The sequence below is a fragment of the Myotis lucifugus genome, unplaced genomic scaffold (genome assembly GCF_000147115.1).
Source record: "Myotis lucifugus unplaced genomic scaffold, Myoluc2.0 scaffold_43, whole genome shotgun sequence".
Classification (NCBI taxonomy): Eukaryota; Metazoa; Chordata; class Mammalia; order Chiroptera; family Vespertilionidae; genus Myotis; species Myotis lucifugus.
The window spans coordinates 2,008,750-2,030,786 of NW_005871091.1; the positions used below are offsets into that span (position 1 = coordinate 2,008,750).

At 47.3% G+C, this 22,037-nt stretch overlaps 1 protein-coding gene across 5 annotated transcripts in view; it reads right to left on the minus strand.

Moving 5' to 3' along the window:
- The window catches only part of AKAP2 (A-kinase anchoring protein 2), a 155,571-nt gene that overhangs the window by 12,108 nt on the left and 121,426 nt on the right, over positions 1 to 22,037 (minus strand). For 3 of the 5 annotated variants that reach the window (XM_023753293.1, XM_023753291.1, XM_023753294.1), the window contains one exon: positions 11,883 to 14,271. In XM_023753293.1, coding sequence (XP_023609061.1) covers positions 11,883 to 14,271 — 2,389 coding nt within the window. Of the gene's footprint in view, positions 1 to 1,550; positions 1,793 to 11,882; positions 14,272 to 21,563; positions 21,627 to 22,037 lie in introns of those variants that run through there. The other 2 variants (XM_023753295.1, XM_023753292.1) reach the window with 2 other exon arrangements.

The window sequence follows — 22,037 nt, forward strand, 5'->3', positions numbered from 1 at the left end:
GACACAGCTGCTTTTGATGGGGGTTGGAAAGCCCCCTAAAATTCAGGATACCCAGGTTTTTATTTCTGCTCTTCCATGAATTATCTCTTGTTGGCTATCTAATCCTGGGCAGATCATTAAGTTCTCCTAGCTACAAAATGAGAATTGTGGAAGAAGTTGTCTGTGAAGTCCCTTCTAACTCAGTCATTTTGCTATTCTATCCAATATATCTGCCAAGAAGATCGACCCTTATTGTGTAAAGAAAAAGCATGGCCCTCAAATTTGACAACAAGGTGGAAAGTTGTTTTTCATACATAGAACAGGGCACTTTATCTGCAAGAGGCACCTGCACACTAGTAACCTAGGGAAACTCCTTGTCTTGATCTAAATTACCCAAGTCATTTACAAAAAGTCTTTTGATATTAACAGCAAGGTAAAAATACTTCAAATTTATCATATCTGCTAGCAATGATTTCCATTTTTTATTAGGGAATGCTATAATGGCTCCCCATCGAATACATTAAACATTTATCAAGATTTTACCACACCCGCGTCACCTATCCTTACTTCCTTCCTTCCTAAGATTGAAATATTTTAAAGCAATCAGGTAATGTTACCTCTGCATACTTAAGATAGGTCTCTATAATTTCAGATTGACTTTTTAAATGAAGGTTTGAGAAACAATTTAGCACAGAGGTGAGCTTGCAAGGCCTGGAACCAGCCTGTGTGGGTCTGAATCCACTCTGCTTAGCAGCCAAATAACCCTGGGCGAGTCACTTACTGTTTTTCTATCCCAGGTCCCATATCTGTAAAGTGAGTGTGATAAGAGCAGCCTACCCCAGACACTTGGGATAAGGACTAAGTTAACATTTAGAACAGCAAGCATCCCATTTGCCCAGTTACTATTTATTTGGAATCTCAAAGAATAATGTCCCTAGAATGAGAAAGAGCAATTTTGTGGGTATTGTGCATAAAATGTTTGCAATTCTTCTAGAACTAGAAATAAACACCAAACTGCCGAGGTTGGTCGTCATTATTTTCCAATTGACCTCTTAAGCGTCCAAATTACCTCCCATCAGCCACTCCCCCAGCATTAAACTTCTAGAAAGCATAGTCTATATTCCCTGCCTTCACCCTTTCACACACACCACGGTCAGGCCCCTGCTTCAGGCACTGTTTGTATTTCTGTGAAAGCCGTTTTCACATGCTGACTTGTATCCCATCTGGTTGTTTAAGCTTCTCTTCTCAAGCAAGCTGCAAAGTCACCTAAGGATAGGGACCATCTCAATCCTTTATGAACCCCTTAGTTCATCTGGATATAAACTGCATAAGGCAGGACCTGGTCCGTCCCGGTCACTGCTGGATCCCAGCACCCACTGTGGTAGGTAGGAGCTCACGTTTGCTGAATGAACCATTAGGACATGATGAAATACACACAGCAGCCACTTATTCAACGCTTGCGGATGGGGACAGAATTCCCCATGGAGGATCTGAGGAAAGAGTTTAAATGTCTTCACCAAAGCACATGAACTCAAAACAAGTTTGGTCTACAGAATCACAGGCTCAATGGCTTTGAAGTAATAACCACCACATGCAAATGGCATTTTATTAACAGGCTTCACGTCACTCGATCCTCACAATGACCTTGGGGTGTAGTCAAGGTGGATGCCAGGACGTCTGTGAGCGGTTTAGACCATGGAGGCTCAGATGCTAATGCCAGCCCAAGTTACATTAGCTGTTAGCAATCAGAGTTAGGTCTGGTCTGGAACCCAAATCATGTTGATTATGCCTAAATGACACTGGTGGATGTAGGCTGAAAGAGAATTGCAAAGAGGGCAAAGGGTTAGTATAGAGAAGCGGTTAACCATTAAACATTAGAGACATTGCCTGCTTCTGTCTTTGTATTCTAGACATGTCTTTGTATTGGTCCCTTGAGCAAGTTTTACCATTTATAGACACTAGAGGGCGCACGCGTAACAGCAAAGAAAGACTGGTTTAGCAGGTTTAGAGCAGCTGCTTCTAAAGAGAAAGTCCTTGAGAGTTTCAAATAGCCACGCCCACATCAGAGGCTCCAGAGGAGTCATAGGTCCCCAAAGAAAGGAGACACTGCGCCCCATCCCCTTGGCCAGGCTTCTCTGCTGGGCCCTGTGATCTGCAACCCCTCCCCCCTCCCACCCATCCACACAGACCAGTATGGTTCAAACCATGCACTGGAATTCTAACCATGTTAGGAATCACACAGACAGCTACAAAGCTGTAGCGGGACCTGTTCCACACCCACCTTCTTCCTCAGAAGTCTACAGCCAACAGTCCTTGCAATTAGGATGATGAAAAAACATCTCATGTTCTTCCCCCAGTGGGACACCCCAGACACCACCATTGTTTGGGCCTCTGGGATCATTACATGAATTGACTCAAATGGTCTGTGCCTCAGGCCTGGAGAGTCTAGCTCATCCCTGTCTATGGTCTCAGGAACCCTAGAAATTTCTTATCCCTGAGGACATACCCTGTTAGGATCCCCAAATAGTGATGGGTCATCTCCGGTGCTCATTGTCATGCATCTCACCCAGCACTTCCCCAGTACCTCCAGGCTCCATCCCCACTGGCCTCATCAAAACTTGCTCTCATTTTTGTTTATTCACCTGGCGAATGGCTGAATAGCTGATGACAGCTGAAAGTGAGCTCTATTTTCAATGACAAACATCCTGAGCTGAACACTCTACAAAACAGCTCTCCTGAAGGACCCCAGTCATGGTTCCTGGGAAACAACATGAATGGAAAGTGTCACACAGACTCGGGGCAGACCAGGTGGTCTTAGCCAAAGGCTGACACCTGATATTGACAGAGCAGGGAGCAGGTACCCGTGAGCTCTATGACAAGAGGAACCAGCAGAACAAAGCTAGGCTGGAATTCTGAGTGGAGGGTAGAAAACAGTTTCAAGTTAATTTTATAAACATGATTTTGCTCAAACTATTGCATCTAGAGTACTTTTAGACTTAAGCTTTTAAAGGTGTTTGAGGGTAAGCAGCTCCACTTGGCTGGGATGATTCCAGAGCCGTGTCTCCAAAACTATGTCCAAAGCTAAGTTCTGTAAGATAGCACTCAATGCTGCAAACAGAGCCACTGATCACAGAGGCCTGGGGAACAGCACGGGTTAAAGAAAGCTTTAAAAACGAGAGAGAGAGGTTTCTTTATCAGAGGACTTCACCAAGGGTTTGGTGCTAATAGGTTTGGGAATCTCCAATTCAAGGATGGGTGTATGGCATTTCTCAGATTTATTTAACCAGAGAACCTCACTTCATAGAATCCCTATTACAACCTAAGGAAACGTCTGTGGAATACCGTTTTCTAGTTTATACCACTTAACCAGTTCCCAAGGAACTTCACTAGTTCAGCAAATCAGTATGGGCCTAAAACTTTCACCATTGCATTTTTCAGTAATTACATATGTGGAAACAACCAGGACTATAGGAGAATGGTTAAAGTGATATGGCTCACTTTTATGATGGAATATATAGTTAGCCATTACAAATCATGTTTTAGTGAGATTTAAAAAAAAACAGTTAGGGTCATGGGACACTATTCAAAATATATAAAGAGAAAACAAAACAAAACATCAGGTTACAAAATCAGATATATTGCAGTTGTTTTAAAAGTGCAGGCTCCAGACCTGGACTCCCTGGGTTCAAAACCCTGGTTCACCTCTTATTAGCTGTGAGAAAGAAAGCAAGAGAGTATGCATGGCACATGGTACAAACCCCTTCAGCATGAGGCGAACAAGAGTAGGTAAGCTAATGGCTTTCACAAAGATGCCTAAACCCTAAACCCCCAAATCTATGAATATGTTGCCTTATGCGGCAAAAGGACTTGAATTCACGTGGCCTCTAGAACTGGAAGGAAATAAACTCTCCCCGAGCCTCTAGAAGGAACACAGTCCTGCTAACACTTTGAATTTAGCCCAGAAAGACACTATCTTAGTCTGCTTGAGCTGCCCTAACAAAATACCATGGACCAGGTGGCTTAAGCAACAAGAAACATTTTTTCTCATGGTTCTGGGGCCTGGAAGTCTGAGATCAGGAGGCCAGCATAGTTGGGCTCTGGTGAGGACTGTCCTGTCCTGCAGATGGCCTCACGCTGGCCGAGAAAGTGATTGCGCTCTCTGGCAGCTTTACTTATAAGGGCACTAATCCCATTATGAGGACCCCACCCTCATCTCATCGAACACTAATTGCCTCCTGAAAGGCTCCACCTCCAGATCCCATCCACATTGGCAATTAAGGCTTCAACATATGAATTTTCTTTTTTGGGGGGGGGTAGGTGGGAGGTGGGGGGACAAAGTTCAGTCCATAACGGACACATCATAGACTTCCAACCTCTAGAACTATAAGATAATACATATGCGTTGTCTTAAGCTGCTGTATTTGTGGTAATTTGTCACAACAGCAAGAGGAAATGAATGTAAATGTAAACCCGATATTACGTTCATGCACATATGTGCACAGAAAAAAAAACCAAGGCAGGCAATGGGTTAGCATGGAGAGTCACTTTGACTTTAGCATTATTCTCTAATTTTTTCCCCTACAATAAGCATGAATTAATTTTAAAATATAGTCATGCTCAGAAAAGTCGAGAGAGCTGCTTGCTTTAAACAGACAGATCCACAAGCCTCCCCATGTCGCCAGGCAGCACGCACCAGGAGGGCTGCTGAGCGGACACTCCGCGGGGCCTCAGAGAAGCATGGCCCGGCACGGGGCCCTCCGGCTGCAGCACTGAGAGGCAGACCCAGGAGCAGAGAATTCCACTCCAAATCAGTAAGTGCTGTCTCTCACGGGTGGAAGAGAACACAAGGAAATGTGAATTTGCGTTTCCTGTTTATTTATTACGAACAGTTAAAGCACTTCTGGGCCTGAGAAAGCAAGCCATGCCTTGGCTGCAGTTCTGGACTTCCCAAGCATGACGGATTTCCCTGGGGCATCTGCCACAGGCCGCGCTGGCGAGTCGGGGAGAAAAATCCGCGGTCCTCCCACCCAAGGGAACCTGAGCGAGGGCTGCATGTCCTCAGAACACAGCTGTTGCCACCCCTGTCGGCCCAAACACGCCTCCTGTAGGAACAGGACTCCATTCTAAAGAGCCAAGAATGTGGATTCCAAAAGTTGAGAAAATTAATTTGGTCAAACATGAGGATTTTGGTGATGATTATATTCCATGGTGTCTTGAGATCTTAATTCAAAGAGCCTTTGTTTCTACACTTTTTCAAAAGCAAAGAAAAAGGCAGCACCCACTCATTTAGGGAATGCTATTTAAAAAACAAACTGAAGCGAACAAAGACGCCCACCAGATGACATGCCTGGGCCCAGGCCTCCTTCCATGATGACCTTTCTTTACCCAGCCCTGGGGCGAGGTGACAAACATCAAAAATGGCCCACAGGTCATTGAAATGAGCTCAGAGAGAAATGAGATCAGACTTGCATTTGCAGTTTCATTTCCTCTCAAAGGGAAGATCCTGCTGTCAGACCCCGAGTGTGGGTGTGCGTGTGCGTGTGCATGTGCGTGGCTTGTGCAGCGGCAGCTGTGACCCCCCCACTCCGAGAGCTGGTCCCTGTCTTTCATCCACTGAAGGCCCTGCGGTGGGAGAACGCGGTGATCTGAATCTTCACATTAGAAGCCGAGCTCAGAAATGAGAAATACCCTGCCTGGAGAAACACCCCAATAGCATTACTTAAAGGTCAGCGGGGTGTCGATGAGCTGCTGATACTGGGTCCTTTATGAACAAAACTGGAAGATGCAAACACTAGAAGGAAAGAGCTCTGCTTCCCCGGGGGAAGCCCAACACAGAAAACATTTAATTGAAACAGAAAGCACAAAAAGTGGCCCGGCCAGCCGGCATGGCTCAGTGCTTGAGGGTCGACCGATGAACCAGGAGGTCATGGTTCGATTCCCAGTCAGGGCACAAGCCTGGATTGCAGGCTCGATCGCCAGTAGGGGGCATGCAGGAGGCAGCCGATCAATGATTCGCTCTCATCATTGATGCTTCTATCTCTCTCTCCCTCTCCCTATATTCTCTGAAATCAGAGAATGAAAATCGTGGTAAATAGTAATTCCCTTTCCAAGATCTTTTGTTAAACACATCTCTACCAACAGGGTGGGCTTGGCTGTGTGAAGATTACTCTCCATAAAAGAAAAAAACAAAAGGGGAATGTTTTTATGGTAACACTTGTCATTTTATTGTCACCCAATGCACTCAACGGTGGACTTTGTTTTTTTTTGGAAATCATAGTTGGCTATTGAAAACTAATTCCTGAACTCAGATTTTGTAAGAGGAACTTTAATTCTAAGTAACAGTGAAAAAAAAATCCCATCTAGAAAGCAATGTTATAATGCATATCCTGCCATTAATTTCTCCTGCAGCGGCAGGAGAGTGACTCAGAAGTAATCCTGCTAAGGTGGTCTACGCCTTTTCTTAAAGCAGATCGGTAACTAACAACCACCACCACCATAGTAACTCTGTTTGGGAGCCTTTTGTGTGCCAGGCACTGTCCAAACCGATTGATGTGGCTGGTGCTATTTTATTCCCACTTTACTGGTGGGGACACTGAGGTTGAGAAGCAGTGGAGTCAGGATTTGAGCTTTGGATATAATCCCAGAGAAGTGGCTGTCACATTTAGGTCCATAATTTTCCTGACCAGCTTTTTCACGTAAAGTGTGAGTTTATATCTGAGTAGTGGAGGGCAGCTCTCACGTCAGATGCACCCACGTTTTGGGAAACGTCTGATGCTTTCCTCAAGCTCATGAGAAATACCTCACACGAAATATAAATGTATTCCTTGGGGATCTAATGGCCTGTCCTTCACATTCTCCACTCCACCCCTTATGCAGCAGCTTATTCACAAGATCAAACGGATCTGAAATGCCAGGCTCCGTGGGGAACACAGCAATCACCACGGCTGTGAGAGGCACACTCATATCCTCCCTGAACTCCAGCAGTCATAGGGACATCCCGTTCCCCAGCCTGGCTTTGATTAGCTCACATTTCTTACCAGGCGTAAAGCAGGGATGTTGCAAGAATTCGGTCCTTTGATTCATCTTTTTCTTTCTCAGCTCAAGACTGCATCACTCTTTGCATGTGGTTAAGTCTGACTTTTCAGAAGCCAATCTCCTAACTTGGTACGTGGGGTAAAAGGCAAGCCACAAGGACACCATGGGGTGTCCCCAGCAAGGGATAAGCCCCCCGGGAGCCAACCCAGACCCCTGGATGTACCAGAAGACCCAGCACAATAAGCAGTGACAACAGGACCCGCTCACAGAAGGGAATTATACTGGTGAGAAATGTACGTTTTCCAAAGTTCTATTTCCCAGAAGCCACCAGCACAGTCTTGTCACGGAAGAAAGGACAGGGGCCTTCTCAGGAGTGAGGCTGCAGCTTCAACCATGGCAGTTGCCCTTTTCAAACCACTGAATGGAACGTCCAAAAATAACTGAATTCTGTAATCTGAGAAGTCCTGATTCATTACATTTCATTTCATTCATTCACCCCTTGCTTCACTCTAGCTTTTTGTTACCCATTCCTTCCCAAATAGCATTAAAAAAAAAAAACATATTTTGAGGGCTCAGAGAAATAAAATTCAGGGAGGTTCTGGTCCAAGCAGAAGGATCAATCTCAAAGAGCCAAACCACCATTGAACTAACTCAGGTGACCTTGGCCCACTCTCAACACAGTTGGTTAATGGAGTAAACACCTATCCCTGCTCGTCCTCAAATTAAGAAAGTGATTCCTTGCTTGAGTACCCAGTGCTTGCAAAGATTTCAGGGAATGAGCCTGTGAAGAGTGGATGGCTGAGCTTCCTCCTGGGGAAGGAACTTTCAGAAAGAACTCGGAACAACCAGGTCAGACGCTGGGCTGCCCTGGGCTGTGCTAGCCCCTCGCCATCGCTCAGATCTTTGGGCAGCACCAGCAATTTGGCCTATTGTAATTTGGAGCATTGGGATTTAGTTCTAAAAAACAAAACAAAAAAACAAAGGAACCATTCTGGGTCACTGGGATACCACAGTCTCATGACCTCTTGAAGCAAACTCACCCACCCTGGCCACTGTGAGCAGAGGATTCCAGAGCCACAGTAGAAGGACCGAGAAAATGCAGGGCCAGGCCTAAGCACTGGGAGAGGGCAGAGGGAAACAGCTCAATCACTGTAGGTGGGAGAGGAGAGCTGTTACTACACAACTCATGGGCCTCAAGGGCATGGGGCGGGTCTAGCAGAGGGCAAGAAAGGGTGTAGACAAAATACAGACTCTGGAGTCAAATGAACCTGGGTTTGAACCTGGCTCTGCCACTTCCTAGCTGGGTGACCTCGACCAAGTTACTTAGTCTCTCTGGGCTCTATATTAATTCTTAGAAAAGGAAATACTGTTACAGGTCCACGATCCCTCATGCACAATTCCAAACTCCAGGAAAAGCTCTGAAAACCAAGTTTTGTCATAACTTATTTGGCAGCAAAACCTGACATGAAGCAGCATGAGGTTCTTCTTAGCCTTTATTTTCCCCCCACTTAATATAACCAACTCTTTTTAAGATTTATGGCAGAAATCGGATTTCATGAGGGGTGCTGCCCCACAGCCCACCTCGGTGTGTTACATAACAGTATATGCATTGCATTGCTTTTCTAAATAACAGAATATACATTTTTATGGATTTTCTAAAATAAAATAAGAAATCTGAATATATCTGGCTTCAAGGGTTTGGGTAATTTGTGTTAAATCTCAGAGACCTATTGTGGGATTAAACAGAAAATGTGTGTGAAATAACTAGCATAGGTCACAGCTTTAAGGTCTTGGTAAGTCACAGCCATGATTAGGCTGTGTCACCAGAGAATGTCCAGGAAATACAGCAGCAGACATACCCCCTCACTGGGATATTACACGTGGAACGAGTCACCAAGCTCTGCTTCGTGAATATTGTCCTGACATCAACTTTTTTTTTCCTCTCTAGGACTTTTCCTTTGATATTTGAAGATAACAAAGGGGAAAGAAAAGAGACCCAGCCAATAATCTTTATAATAGAGTAACAATCATCACATGTGCATTGTAATTCAAACTGATAATAGAAGTTCAAACTCCTTGGAAATTTTATTTTTATAATATATATATCACTATCACATCTTTCCACATATTAAAAAAGATGGACGCTCTAAGTTATGGGACTCAATACCACACCTCTCCTTTACCACGCTCAATAATGTCCCCCTTATCTGGCAACTTCTCTGACTTGGTAGATCAAATTAACATCTGGCATGAAAACAGAAACTATTTCAAAAACTAAACTTAAAACACACCCCTAAACCAGTGGTCAACAAACTCATTAGTCAACAGAGCCAAATATCAACAGTACGACGATTGAAATTTCTTTTGAGAGCCAAATTTTTTAAACTTAAACTATATAGGTAGGTACATTGTTATTAACTTAATTAGGGTACTCCTAAGGCTTAGGAAGAGCCACACTCAAGGGGCCAAAGAGCCGCATGTGGCTCGAGAGCAGCAGTTTGCCGACCACGGCCCTAAACTATTCACCGAGGTAACCGGGTTTCTCTGTCATGTCTAGAAGTTGGAAGTGAAACCAGGAAACCTAATAATAGACTACAGCACTAACGTGAGAACTGTCTGCTGACACCCTAAATTTGAAAAGATGTTTGAAAAGGTCTACACCGTTAACTTCAATACAATGTCTGGGTTGTCCTCCCAGACTCCCTCCTCAAGGGAGTCTTCCAGCAGTGAGTGGGTTACACCTTCAAATCAGGCTTGCACACCTGCCGGAGCACTTCCTTTACGCTCTACTTCTAAGTACCATGCACAGGAGGCGCACGTGTGTTCCTTCTTGGGAGCATGGCCTCTCACCTAACACATGTCATTTGTCGAGTTGGCGGCATGACTTCAGAAGTGCTCACTCAGAGGAAGAGCTCAACAGAAGCCGGTGGAATGAACTCACTAAAAAGCAGGAAGACCTCGAGTCCATCAGTTCATGCATGAAGGCAGGACAGCTTGGAGCTGTGTGGAGATAATTACCCTTCTGAAAGTCCTCCTTGGCTTCCGACCGGCCAAGGGATAAAATATAATATCTAAAACCTAAATGCTGTCTGGCTCCAATCAATTTTGCTTTGTTTTAGATTTCTTCCTCCAACCCACCCAGACCTTCTAGAAACACCTCAAATGTGCCGTGTTCTCTATTCCTTTGGGGCCTCGATAGGTGCTTTTCCTACAGAAATTGTTCCTGGAATAATTTCCTGCACCCCCTGAACCTGAGTTCTCCCTCAGCTCAAAGTGGAGGTTTCCCAAGAAACTTCTCTCCAGTGAGGTGGTCTTCCGTGTTGTGTGCTCCCAAGGGTGTCCGTGCTTCTCTGCCATGAAATTTCCACCTCTGTTTGGGGTTGTTTTTCTTCCTGACTAAGTTCCCCAAAGGCAGGAACTGCCTTGTTCACCTCTGTATGAACAAATGTAACACAAACCCTATTTATGTAGCACTTCTTCCTTCCTTTAAACAGCACATCAGAACCAGTAAGATAAAACTTCCAGATGTTTGTTCTAATAATTGTTCTTTGGAAATGACTATATCCTTTTAAAAATAGACACCTTATCATCCTCCATCTTTGAAAGAGGGAAACTAAAAGCAAAAACAGAGATTTCTCCCAAATCGTTCAGAATAAAAAAGGTATTTAAACTTGGGAACTTTTCTTTAGGTTGAAAATTATTAACAAAAAGAGTTCCCTTGCATCATTGTAGATCTGATAGAAGCCAAGTGTCAAGATAGGATTAAGAGTTGGAAGGACTATTAGAAGAGGTCAATGCGGGATAAAAGCAGACATATATAATACTTTCAACAACAAAGATTTAAAATACACATTAGGGTAATACTTCTAAATTATTTCTGGTGAAGAAACAGTTTTCTCCTCCTCAGTCTATTTCGGGCCAATACTTTTTAAAACTACAAAGTCCCACACTTGGATTTGAGGACAATATCAAATTGCTCCAAGAGTTTCCAGAACTTACTCTCACTGTCTGTATTTACATAAGCACAGTCCCATAACAAACACCTCACAGACTAGCTAAGGCCACACTGTCTGCAGCATCTCCCCATAATAGGATGTGTGGGTCTCCAATTGTCATCATATCCAAATGGGAAATAAAAGCTACTGGTCTACATTGTTACTCATAATGGTAGCAATAATAATTACCATATCATTAGCATCAAACATCTACACAAGTATTCAAGAAAGGGACTGCCCAGGCAATGAGAGGGGATGAAAGACCTGCCTCTTTATCTAGCAACTCAGCTTCTCTAAATGGACCATAGAACATAAATAGATGAGACCACCCCTAATTCCAAAGTAATTGCTTTGTGAGGATGAAAAGCAAAGCCAATCATATAGAAGACGGACAAAAGCATCTTCTCTGGGTCACTCTGCAACACTAAGTCACGACTGTCGTTGTTGGAAAGGGACCTCGCATCAGAAGGGGTTAGTAGAGCACATCCCCCAAATCAGATGGGTTGATTTAACTGCAGACACCAAGGGTCAAGCTGTTGACTCCAACGGTCCACATGGGCCCCACCCAGTCACTCCCATTGCCAAGAAGCAGCCCCTTCAAATAAAAGAGAACAATCCTCTGCACTAAACCCAGACCAGAGCAGAATAATGAGACAGACCGACTGCATTCCATTCCTCTGGGGAATGGCTCACACCATCCAGGCTCAGGGTTCCTCCAGAGGACACTCCCATAGCATGAACCAAACTCGGAAGTCCCCGTGCTTGTGTAGCCTGGACACTTATTCCAGTCACGCACAGAGGAGAATCCACGTAGATACCTGCAAGCTGAAATCAATCGGTAACACCTGCCTCTGCGTGCGGCGCTTCACTTACCGGGAGCGGTTTTGTAGCACGATGTTCGGGAGGGCAGCGACAAAGCGTTCTTTGCCCTGGAACTCTGGGTGCTCTGCAAGACTTGTCTCTGCCTCTTCAGCTCCTCTTCCCTCTCCTGGGCTGCTCGGATCTCTTCCTCGATCATGGACAAAGTCCGCTGCTTCCTTGACCTCAGCTTGAAGGGACCCACCATCACGTCAGACTCTTGAGTGGCCAGGAGCGAGGCTGTGCTTCTCAGCTCCGCGGCCTCCGAGTACTTGCTGAAATAGCTCCCTTCTGGCCTGGTCTCCTCCATGTTTATCGGGCCACTGGGCTGCACCGCGGGCGGTGGGGAGGAGGGTCCCCGTTCCCTGAGCACCCTGTCTTCGGCAGGAAGGATCTTTGGTAATACATCCCTTTTCTCTTGAACAGGAGAGGACACCTGAGGTGGTTCGAACATGCTCTGAGGCTTCTCGGAGCGAGGAGCCCCAGTCCCGGCTTCCTCCAGAGTTGCTTTGGGTCTCTGTTGTTCTGCTCCACCCTTGCTGGTTCCAGACCCAGCTCTATCCACTTGCTCGGCTATGGCTTGTTGAATGGCATTTTGAACCAGGAGACCAGCCTGGTATTCCAAGGGGTCATCAACCGACGGAGAGTCTCCCAGCGTGGACGAAGGGGAGTAGAAACCATGATCACTAAAGGACTTGGAGACGCCTTCTCCTCGGCCTTCTGAGGGGTTGTCAGTTTGGGGAGTCTGGGGCAGAGAAAAATCAGCCAGTGAATTTTCCTGGAGGGCGTTGGCTGTTTCGTTGGAGGCCCCGCTGTCGCTGATGTTGTCCATGCTGAAATCATTGGACAGGGTCTCCAGGACAGTGGTGTCCTGGGACCTCACTGACAACTCATCCAAACCAGAGTCAAGCTCCTCCTGGGTCAGAGAGACATTGACAGACCTGGAAAACTGATCCAAAAGCCCAGGGTCGTCATCCTTGACCACGGTGAGGACGGCCCTGGCACTTGTGAACTCTCCGTCCTCTGCCCACAGTTTGGACAGGGGCCCGCGTTTGGAGGGCTCACTGTAGGGCCCTTCCTTCCCCTGAGGAGCCGTGCTGCCCTGGCCTCCTCCCGGAGACGGGCTCTCCAGGGCACAGGGGGCTTTCTGCCCCTTGGCCGCCGATGTGCCACCGTCTTCTGCAGGACCCCCGAGGGAAGCTGGTCTCGAGATGGTCAGTGGCTTGTCTGAGTTGATCGAACCCAGAGGCCTATAGAAGGGCTTGATGGAGAAGAGCCTGGGGTTACTCTGGCCCTTGGCCAATGGTTGCCTGGAATTCTCCATGAGCTGGAACTGTTTGCGAGCAGCAGAGAAATCGATCTGCTCTGTGACGATGTCCTCCTTCGTCTTTGCGGTCATGCCGGAAGGTTCCCGAGCGGAGGCGGGGGCCGTGCAGAGCTGCGGCAGGGGCTGCTGCTGCAGCAGCAGCTGCTCCTGCTGCGCCCGGCGCTCCTTGCGCTCCTTGTACTTTTTGTGTGACTCCAGATGTTCCTCGTCCAGCTGCTCCTCGATGGATTTTTCCTGGGGCGGATTCCACCATTTGGCCGCGATGCCAGGATTCTTCTTCATGGCCTGACTCCGGATGAGTTCTCGCCTTTCCTTCTCCAGCTCCAGGATCTCTTCCGTAGGCCTCACTTTTCGGACACAGTATTGTTCTTTCTCGTCGTCCTCAAAGAGCTTGGAGGGCTTCTTGTCCTCGTGGAAGGCACGCAGCTCAAACTTGGCTTCCTTCTTCAGTGTGGTGAGCGTGAACTCCCCATCTCGGGACGAGCACCACGAGCTGGTGGAGGAGCTGGGGCTCACGGGTGCCTGCAGGCTGTCCCCCAGCAGATCTCGGGGCTGGTCAGGGGAGTGGCCGTTGGCTCTGTCACCCTCCGCCATGGTGTCAGAGTTGCTTTTACTGAGCTCAATGTGAGGCGGCACCTGCCTGCCGGCTGCTCTCTCAGTGGGTTCTGGCGGGACGGCGGTGTGGGCAGGTGGGCTCGGGCTGCCCACCAGGACGGCTGCGCCAGGCTCCGGGGAGGATGTGCCGTTGTAAGTTCCGTCCGCAGATGAATCGCAGCAGTTGGCCTCCAGCACCTCGTCTAGATATCGGATCTCACTGGCCACATCATTATCCAGAGATTCATGGTGATCAGCGAGGAGGCCATTGTGGGGGGGCGAGTAGAAAGGGGAGGGGTGGTCCATGGAATGTGGAGCAGAGGTGATTCCAGGAACACTTTTACATTCTGCAACAGAGACCTCAATTTCCATGTTTTTGTGATTTGAGGGAAGGGGGCTGATCACAGCATCCAGGGGGTTGGCACTACAGTTGTCCCTCTCGTGTTTTAGCCAGATATCATCCTCGGAGAGCTGGGGAGGCTTCTGGAATAAAGAGGAAATGAAAGACAGGGTTAGACACCACATCTCTTATGGATGTGACGACTGAGAAATTAACTAGTAACTAATAGGAAGGGACACTGAAACAACAATGACAAGTCCTTTTGAATGGAGATTTCCTTCCAACAAGGCTCCACATGCTCATGTGGTGGTGGTGACGGTACCTACCCCTGTCCATTTCACAGATTCCGTTTTGTTTACCAGGCGTCCAGAGAATGTTCAATCTATGCTAGGCCCATTTTTGTTTTTTAATTTAAAAGTAAATTAGGGCCTGGCCAGCGTGGTTCAGTGGTTGAGTGTCAACCCATGAGCCAAGAGGTCCCCAGTTCAATTCCTGCTCAGGGCACATGCCCAGGTTGTGGGCTCCATCCCCAGTGTGCAGCGTGCAAGAGGCAGCCGATTGATGTCTCTCTCTCATTGATGTTTCTACCTCTCTAGTCCTCTCCCTTCCCCTCTCTCTCTAAAATCAATAAAAACTTACTTGAAAAATAAAAACTTACATAAATTTAAGTTTAAAAAAAAGTAAATTAGGACTCAGATCATTTGAAGACACACTCAAATATCTTCTAAAGTACAAGACATTATATAGCAATTGTACCAGTCTTGCAAAATAGTCACAGCAAATTATTGCACAAATGTAACAGCAGTATTTGTGTGTCCCCAACTGTAAAAAGAAAGTCCTCCTACATGAACAAACCTTGAAAACATATGATTCTCTGCCAAATGCAATACAATCGTTCTAGTCGGGCGGAGTAAAAACCTTGCCCACACTGATCTCCCGTAGACAACAGTGCCTGAGCCCTCCTCCACCGCATTTCCCAAGAACACTTGTTTGGCTCCTCACGTCAGCATGCCTCTTGGTCCTGGACGCCCCACAGTTCGGTGTTTGACAGAGGATGAGCAGATGCTCTGACAGCTTTCTTAACGTTAGAACTTAAAAATTACAACAGTTCTTTCCAAGGCATACTTTCTGAACTAGCAACAACTGTTCCAATGCAAAATTCCACAGCACATTTTTGCAGTGTCAAAAGACTACCTTCGCCTTTCAGTCACTAAGGTGCAGCCCTCACAGCGTGGCGCATGATACCTGCCTTCCCAGAATAGCTGTCAGCTGGTCAGGATGTCTACTCTACCATTTACTTTAAAATACTTGGGCAGAGACAATGCCATGCAGGTGTGTGTGTGTGTGTGTGTGTGTGTGTGTGTGTGTATGTGTGTGTGTGTGTGTCTGAAATTAGTTTAAATTCTATCCCAAATAGACTTCCCAAATCATGAAGTCTATTCGCTAGGTCTTCTGTGATGTATCCCACGGAGACTTTTACGATGCTAATATTGGGTAAGGCCAAAGTTTGCAGTCCCTGTGTAATGTGAGGTGGTTCTTTTCCAACACATTTAAAAGTCTATATTGAGACACTGGAGGGTGTGAACGGGATAGAGGCTCTCCTTTCTGCCAGTTACTTGCGCCCCGCCTCTTCCTCTTCTTTCCATAAGACATCCTGACCAGCTGACAGCTATTCTGGGAAGACAGGTATCAATTTAGAAAGTCCTTCCAGACCCTTCCATCCTCTTCAGGGAGCAGCAGCTCCAAGCTCTAAACCCTGATCAGGGTAGAAATACTTCCAAGAAACAAACAGCTCTGCAGTACTGATTCACAATCATGCACCAGAGGTCCCAGAGCCCAACAAAAGAGCAAATTCCTGAGTTCTGTTCTCGGCAGGAAGAATCCACCTTCATGCAAGATAGCCTGGTGTGATTAAAGCCACCGGTGACTACACAGGTAAATGAAATGGGCTAGAAATCCCACAGTCCGAATTTGGCAGGAGTCTGGGCTGACATCATTAAATACTGTCTTGTTTAAACCAACAAATGCTTATTGCTCCCTTTGAAGATCAGAAAGACCAGAATTTTCTCTGTGCTTCAGATAATGTGAACCTGATTCCAGATTCAGAGAAAATACATATTCAATAAATGGACTGGAAAATCCTTTCTGGAATAAACTATGCCCCAATCAAAACAAAACAAAAACAAGAAGACATGAAAGAACCACCAAACTGGACTTTTTCAAAGGTCAGAGAAAACCTAGGGTGGTAAGGGACCCGTGGGAAATCACTGGCCGCATGATACCTACCTTCCCAGAATAGCTGTCAGCTGGTCAGGATGTCTACTCTACCATTTACTTTAAAATACTTGGGCAGAGACAATGCCGTGTAGCTGTGTGTGTGTGTGTGTGTGTGTGTGTGTGTGTGTCTGAACTTAGTTTAAATTCTATCCCAGGAGCAGACAGCCATCCTCATCGGGAATATACGTGCCAACAGTGGTCAAGCAGGATCTAATCTGGAATTCCATGTTCCCCAGGAGGCGGCTTCCTTCCTCCAGCAGTTGAGCTCTCCTAAACTCCCACAGGACCCCCTGAGGCTTTGCTAATTGGCATAATTAAGGTGAGAAATGAATTTCCATTTGTGAAATTAATGGCTTGTCAATTAGCATAATGAAATGTTAGAAACGATGGTGTTCAAATGTGTGGATTGGACATATTTTCCAACCTTCTATGAGTAGCGTCCATAAACGGAGTGAGCACTTTGGCCTGTACACCCTTAGGAGTGGTGCATAAAGTCTGAGAACTAAACAGCCCCAGGCCCAGCCTTTGGTTCAGAGTTCGCTGGCTGTTTAACACCCAGTATGGAGGAACAATCCTGCCACATCTATCTTCATGCAAGGTGTGGTTACAGCATCTAGAATCTACCAGAGCTGAGACTTCTTTGAGGTTAGAGACAGTAGTTTTATATGTACTTTTACAAATGTGTATTTAATAAATATCTGCATGAGCGCCAGAATTTGATCTAATACATACCTATTCTTATTCCTGTTGCCTGCTTCCCCATGTAAGGTTTGTCCTTCTACCCAATATAAGCAGCTGGCTTTTGGGGGGAAGCGGCGCAGAGCAGATATTCGAAGTAACCTGCTGCTCTCCATACTGCCGGCATTATTGGAATAAACGTTCATACGTGATCAACCCTGTCTCTGCTTAATTGGCTCAAGTAGTGACAGGCAGCCCAGACCCTTTGATTGTCCTGTTTCACTTTTACTATAACCTGGTAGCTAAAGCTGCCATTGCTGACCCTAATGTGTTTGTTTAAAAATTATGTAAAGCGCCTAGCCTGCGTGGTTCAGTGGCTGAGCGTCAACCCATAAACCAAGAGGTCCCCAGTTCAATTCCTGGTCAGGACACATGCCCAGGTTATGGGCTTGATCCCCAGTAGGGGGAGTGCAGGAGGCAGCCTATCAATGATTCTCTCTCATCATTGATGTTTCTTTCTCTCTCCCTTTTCCTTCCTCTCTCTGAAATCAATAATAACTTTAAAAATTCTACTTAAACAAAACAAACATTAAAATAAGAGATTTAGAGACGTCCAGGATTTTTCCCAGGATCGCCTGGCCAGTAAGTGGCACAGCCAGGATCTGAAGGCCAGTCCTTCCTAGCCTAGTGCTTCCAGAGGTATGCTCAGTGACGGGGGGACTTGACCCTCTGGACTGGCCTTTGAGGCAGGTCCCCCTTGCTCTGATGACAAAATATTAAAATCCCAGTCATCGCAACAGATACCGTGGAAAAAGGCTGGGACTCCTTCCCTGTATCACAGAGTCCACGGCACAGGTGAGATTCTAGAAGCCTGTTTAGTTTGCACAGAAAATTCATCAGGTCCCGACACCTGGCCAGCTGGGGCGGTGGCCAGCAGGGTGCTCTTCCCCCACAGGGTTCCCGGGGGCCTACCGCTGGGTGCATCAGGACAGAAAGAAGAATGCATTTTCCTTCGCAGATCTGGCTGGGCCACCAGGGGACACCAGGAAGATGTCCTTCACTATAAGGACAAGCATGAAGCTGAAGCTTCTACTCATGCCTGCTGTGTTCTCAGCTTCCCAACTTGCCCATCACATGCTGGCTGTAACCTCTTAACAATGTCTGCTACCAACTTCGACCTCTTTGGCTCCTGCAGTGTGACCCAAATTATTCAAACATCAGGCGCTCTCTGTGCAACCAGGTTTCCACACTCTGAATAACCCAGATTACTTCCTCCTACGGCACAATATTTAAATTAAAAACGCTTTCCCCCAGGTAATAGGTGACCTGATCCTTTCATCCAGTTATTTTTAAGTTCCACCAAAAATACACTCACTCTTGGCCTGGGAACAGAGACGTGGCTGTGAAATAAAACTTCCTCACAGCTGTGAAGTCAGACAGTGTCTCTATCCCTTCTTCCCTCCCTCTTTTTCCTAAGTTGGGTTTTTAGTACACAGAGCAACACTGCTTTAGGCAAAAAACTCATTCTACTGGCTATACGAGGCAGGCTTTAGAATGGTACTGACAGGACTGAAGTTCCATCACCAAGGCAATGGGAGGAGGGGGTACAACCTGGGTGATGGATGATGCTCAGACACCTGCTTGCAAGATGCCTACTTAGGTCTGCTGAACCTCAATAGCCTTGAGGGAAGCAGGGTAGAGCTGCAAAGGCAGGAGGTCCTCACACCCAGGGAACCTGAGGAATGTGGGAGGGGAGCACAGAAGCTACAGAGGTCAAAGTGCATTCCTGCAAGGATAAGCCAGCAGGAGAACGTGCAGAGTGACAAGCCCTGTGCCTGGGGCCACAGGAGGTCCTGGGAGTCCTGGGAGGTTCCGGGGCTCTGAGGTGGTCCCCTCTTTGCAGCAAGGAGCTTACTGCCTTGAGGAAGCGAGTGCCAATTCACATCAAGAGAGCAAGCCGCAGAGGGCACAGGAAGCATTGTATAGTAACGGGAAAGAAAATTCCAACCCTGTGCCATGGTGCCAGTTGTGCAGGCTGAGAGGAGTTTATGAAGGAGCTGGGAGCGCCAGTGGTCCTCGGCAGCTGGCCTGCAGCAGCTCTGCCCCCCATCACGGCCCCTGCTGAAGACTGCAGGCTGGGGTGGGCTGGGGCGGGCTGGGGAAGGAGCTGGGAGTCTGAGTGGGCCCCTTCCACCCGCCCCTATAGACACAACAGAGTAGGAATGTCTGAGAATGACTTGACTTGCTTCAGGCGAAGCCTTCAGGCCAGGAAGTGGAGGGTAGAGGTGACAACCTGGGCCACATTCCAGTTCTAGGCCGGCCTTTCCGCTTCCACCCCCAGCAGCGCTGCTTCCCGCTGTGGGACCGGGGCTGTGTTGGTCATGGGAAGCCGGGGCCCAGCCACATCCCAAGAAGGACAGAGACCCCACTGGCTGATGGGGGGCAGACTTAAGACCCCAAGCACTCCAGACTAGTTACAGCAGTGGTTCTCAACCTGTGGGTCGCGACCCCTTTGAGGGTCAAACGACCCTTTCACAGGGGTCGCCTAAGACCATCGAAAAACACATATATAATTACATATTGTTTTTGTGATTAATCACTATGCTTTAATTATGTTCAATTTGTAACAATGAAAATACATCCTGCATATCAGATATTTACATTACGATTCATAACAGTAGCAAAATTACAGTTATGAAGTAGCAACGAAAATAATTTTATGGTTGGGGGTCACCACACAACATGAGGAATTGTATTAAAGGGTCGCGGCATTAGGAAGGTTGAGAACCACTGAGTTACAGGCTAAATTTAGACCAGGCAGGCTCGGTTAACTCTGACCCCGCCCCCCCCAACCCTCCCTTTAAGGGCATCAAATACTAACAAAGCCTTTTGGTTTCTCTCCCAACAACCTCCTGCCTTGAAGCCATTATAGCCCAAAGTGACAAGGACAGTTCCAGTCCCTACAGACCCAGCCTCTCTTCCCCAGCGCTCACATGACATTGGTCAACATGGCAGGCACCACCCTGCTATTCTCCCCGGCTTATGCCTCAGGTACAGGCTTGAAGTCAGGATAAAAAGACTTCTGAAAACCCCTTTCACTGGAAACAAGGCTCGCCTATGTCTTGCCTCGCTCTCCTGGTGAAGGCAAACGGTCCATTTGTACCATAACAGCGTTTCCCCGGCACCACAGCCTGCCTGATGAATAGCAACCCTCAGCCCTGCTGAAAAGTCACCGGCTCACATGGCAGGCTGCACATCTGGAACATGTTAAGGTGTTGTTTGATTAGCACATTTACAGCTCGGGCTTTCTGTGAAAGAAACTGAAGATGGTGTGTGTGATGGGGGTGAGAGGTGGGGAGGGGAGGAAAGGAAGGAAACCCTGGCCTTCCTGCAGCCACCGGTGAAAGGCGTGTTTCTTTCGGTTCCTTGGCGGTCCACTCCTGACAGGAGTGATTGAGAACCGCAGGGAGGACTCAGGGGCTCCCTGGCATGAGGCGAGAGATGCTGCATTTCAGCTCCACAAAAGTCAGCCTTTGCTTCCTCCTCAACGTGATACATTCCGAGGGGTCCCCAGAGGCTCTTCTCCCCAAAGGCCTTTCCGCTGTGAGACTACCTGGCAGGGCAGTCCCGACCTCCAGATAAACCAGGATCAAGGCCACGGAGGCAACGCTGGCTCCTGCAGCCTGGCATTCCTAGGGTAACGGATTCTGCTGAAAGCAAAAGCAAGCCCAGCTTTGGCTCTAAATAACTAAGCTGCGTCCCTCTTGGTTTTAAGATAGTTTAGGATCTTGGGTTCATGCAAAAGCTAAAAAACAAAACAAGCCAACCACTGTGGGCCCAGCAAAGTTTCACTACATTGAGGCAGAGAGCCAGGAGAAAGGAGAAGATGGTGCCAGAAGCTTCTGGTTAAGGCTTTGTCCACAGTGACTGTCCATACAAACAGCGCCGATGAGGTTCCCCTACAGCAGACAGGCACACACACTCCCCAAAGAGCCCGATGTCACTGGGAACATGGAGACCTCCACGACATGGAGCTGAAGGCTAGTTGCAGACTAAATAAATACAACGCGCTGACTCGAAAACCAGTGACCAGAATCACTGGTCTGGAAAAGGACACTCAGAAAAGGACACTCAGACACACACACACACACACACACACACACACACACACACAGTTTCACAGACACATTCACACACCACCTTCAAAGCATCATCTGCCACAGCTGACATATCTTTGCACGCACTGCATGAAAGTGAGGCGCTTCCTCTTTGCCCTTTAGCATGAAAGCTGGAGTTTTACAAGATTTGGAAAAAAAGAAGATGCTAGTGGCCAGTGTGACCTCAGCTGCCCACTCTTTCTCTAGCAGGAAAGGACTCCACAGCACAGCACTGCAATCCCGACTCCTCAGCCTCCAAAGGAAACCCCTCCTTCCAGATGAGAGAGAAAAGGCCGCAAGATAAGTCAGCAGCCTCGGCTTACCCTGCCCAGAGCGAGCACCTCAACCGGCCTGTCAGAACTGCCTCTTTTCCAGACAGATTCCGGTGCACTGGCTCGGCTGAACACATTCCTGCTGAGCCTGGGACTGAAGACTGTGATGTCACAGCTGGCCCTCCCTCTGCTCCCTAAAAGGCCATTCACACAAAGAAGGACTTCACCCCCTTCCAAGAGGCCTGGCCCCTCCCTCGCTGGCCGCAGCCTGGAGGGCAGAGGCTCCCAGAGCTCAGGGCTGAGTGGGGAAGGCGGGTGCTGAGAGGAGCTGAGAGGAGCCGGTTCCAGCGGTCTTGAGTCAGAGACAGGGCCTTGGATAAGCAGGGAATTAATATCCCGGTGAGGTTGAGGTAGCAAAAAATCTGAAAGAGCCTGACGATGCAGTTAAATGAACATTTTGGGACAGAAATGCTCACTGTAGGAAATAAATTCTTCTACTTGGAGTAGTGAACACACAAAACAATA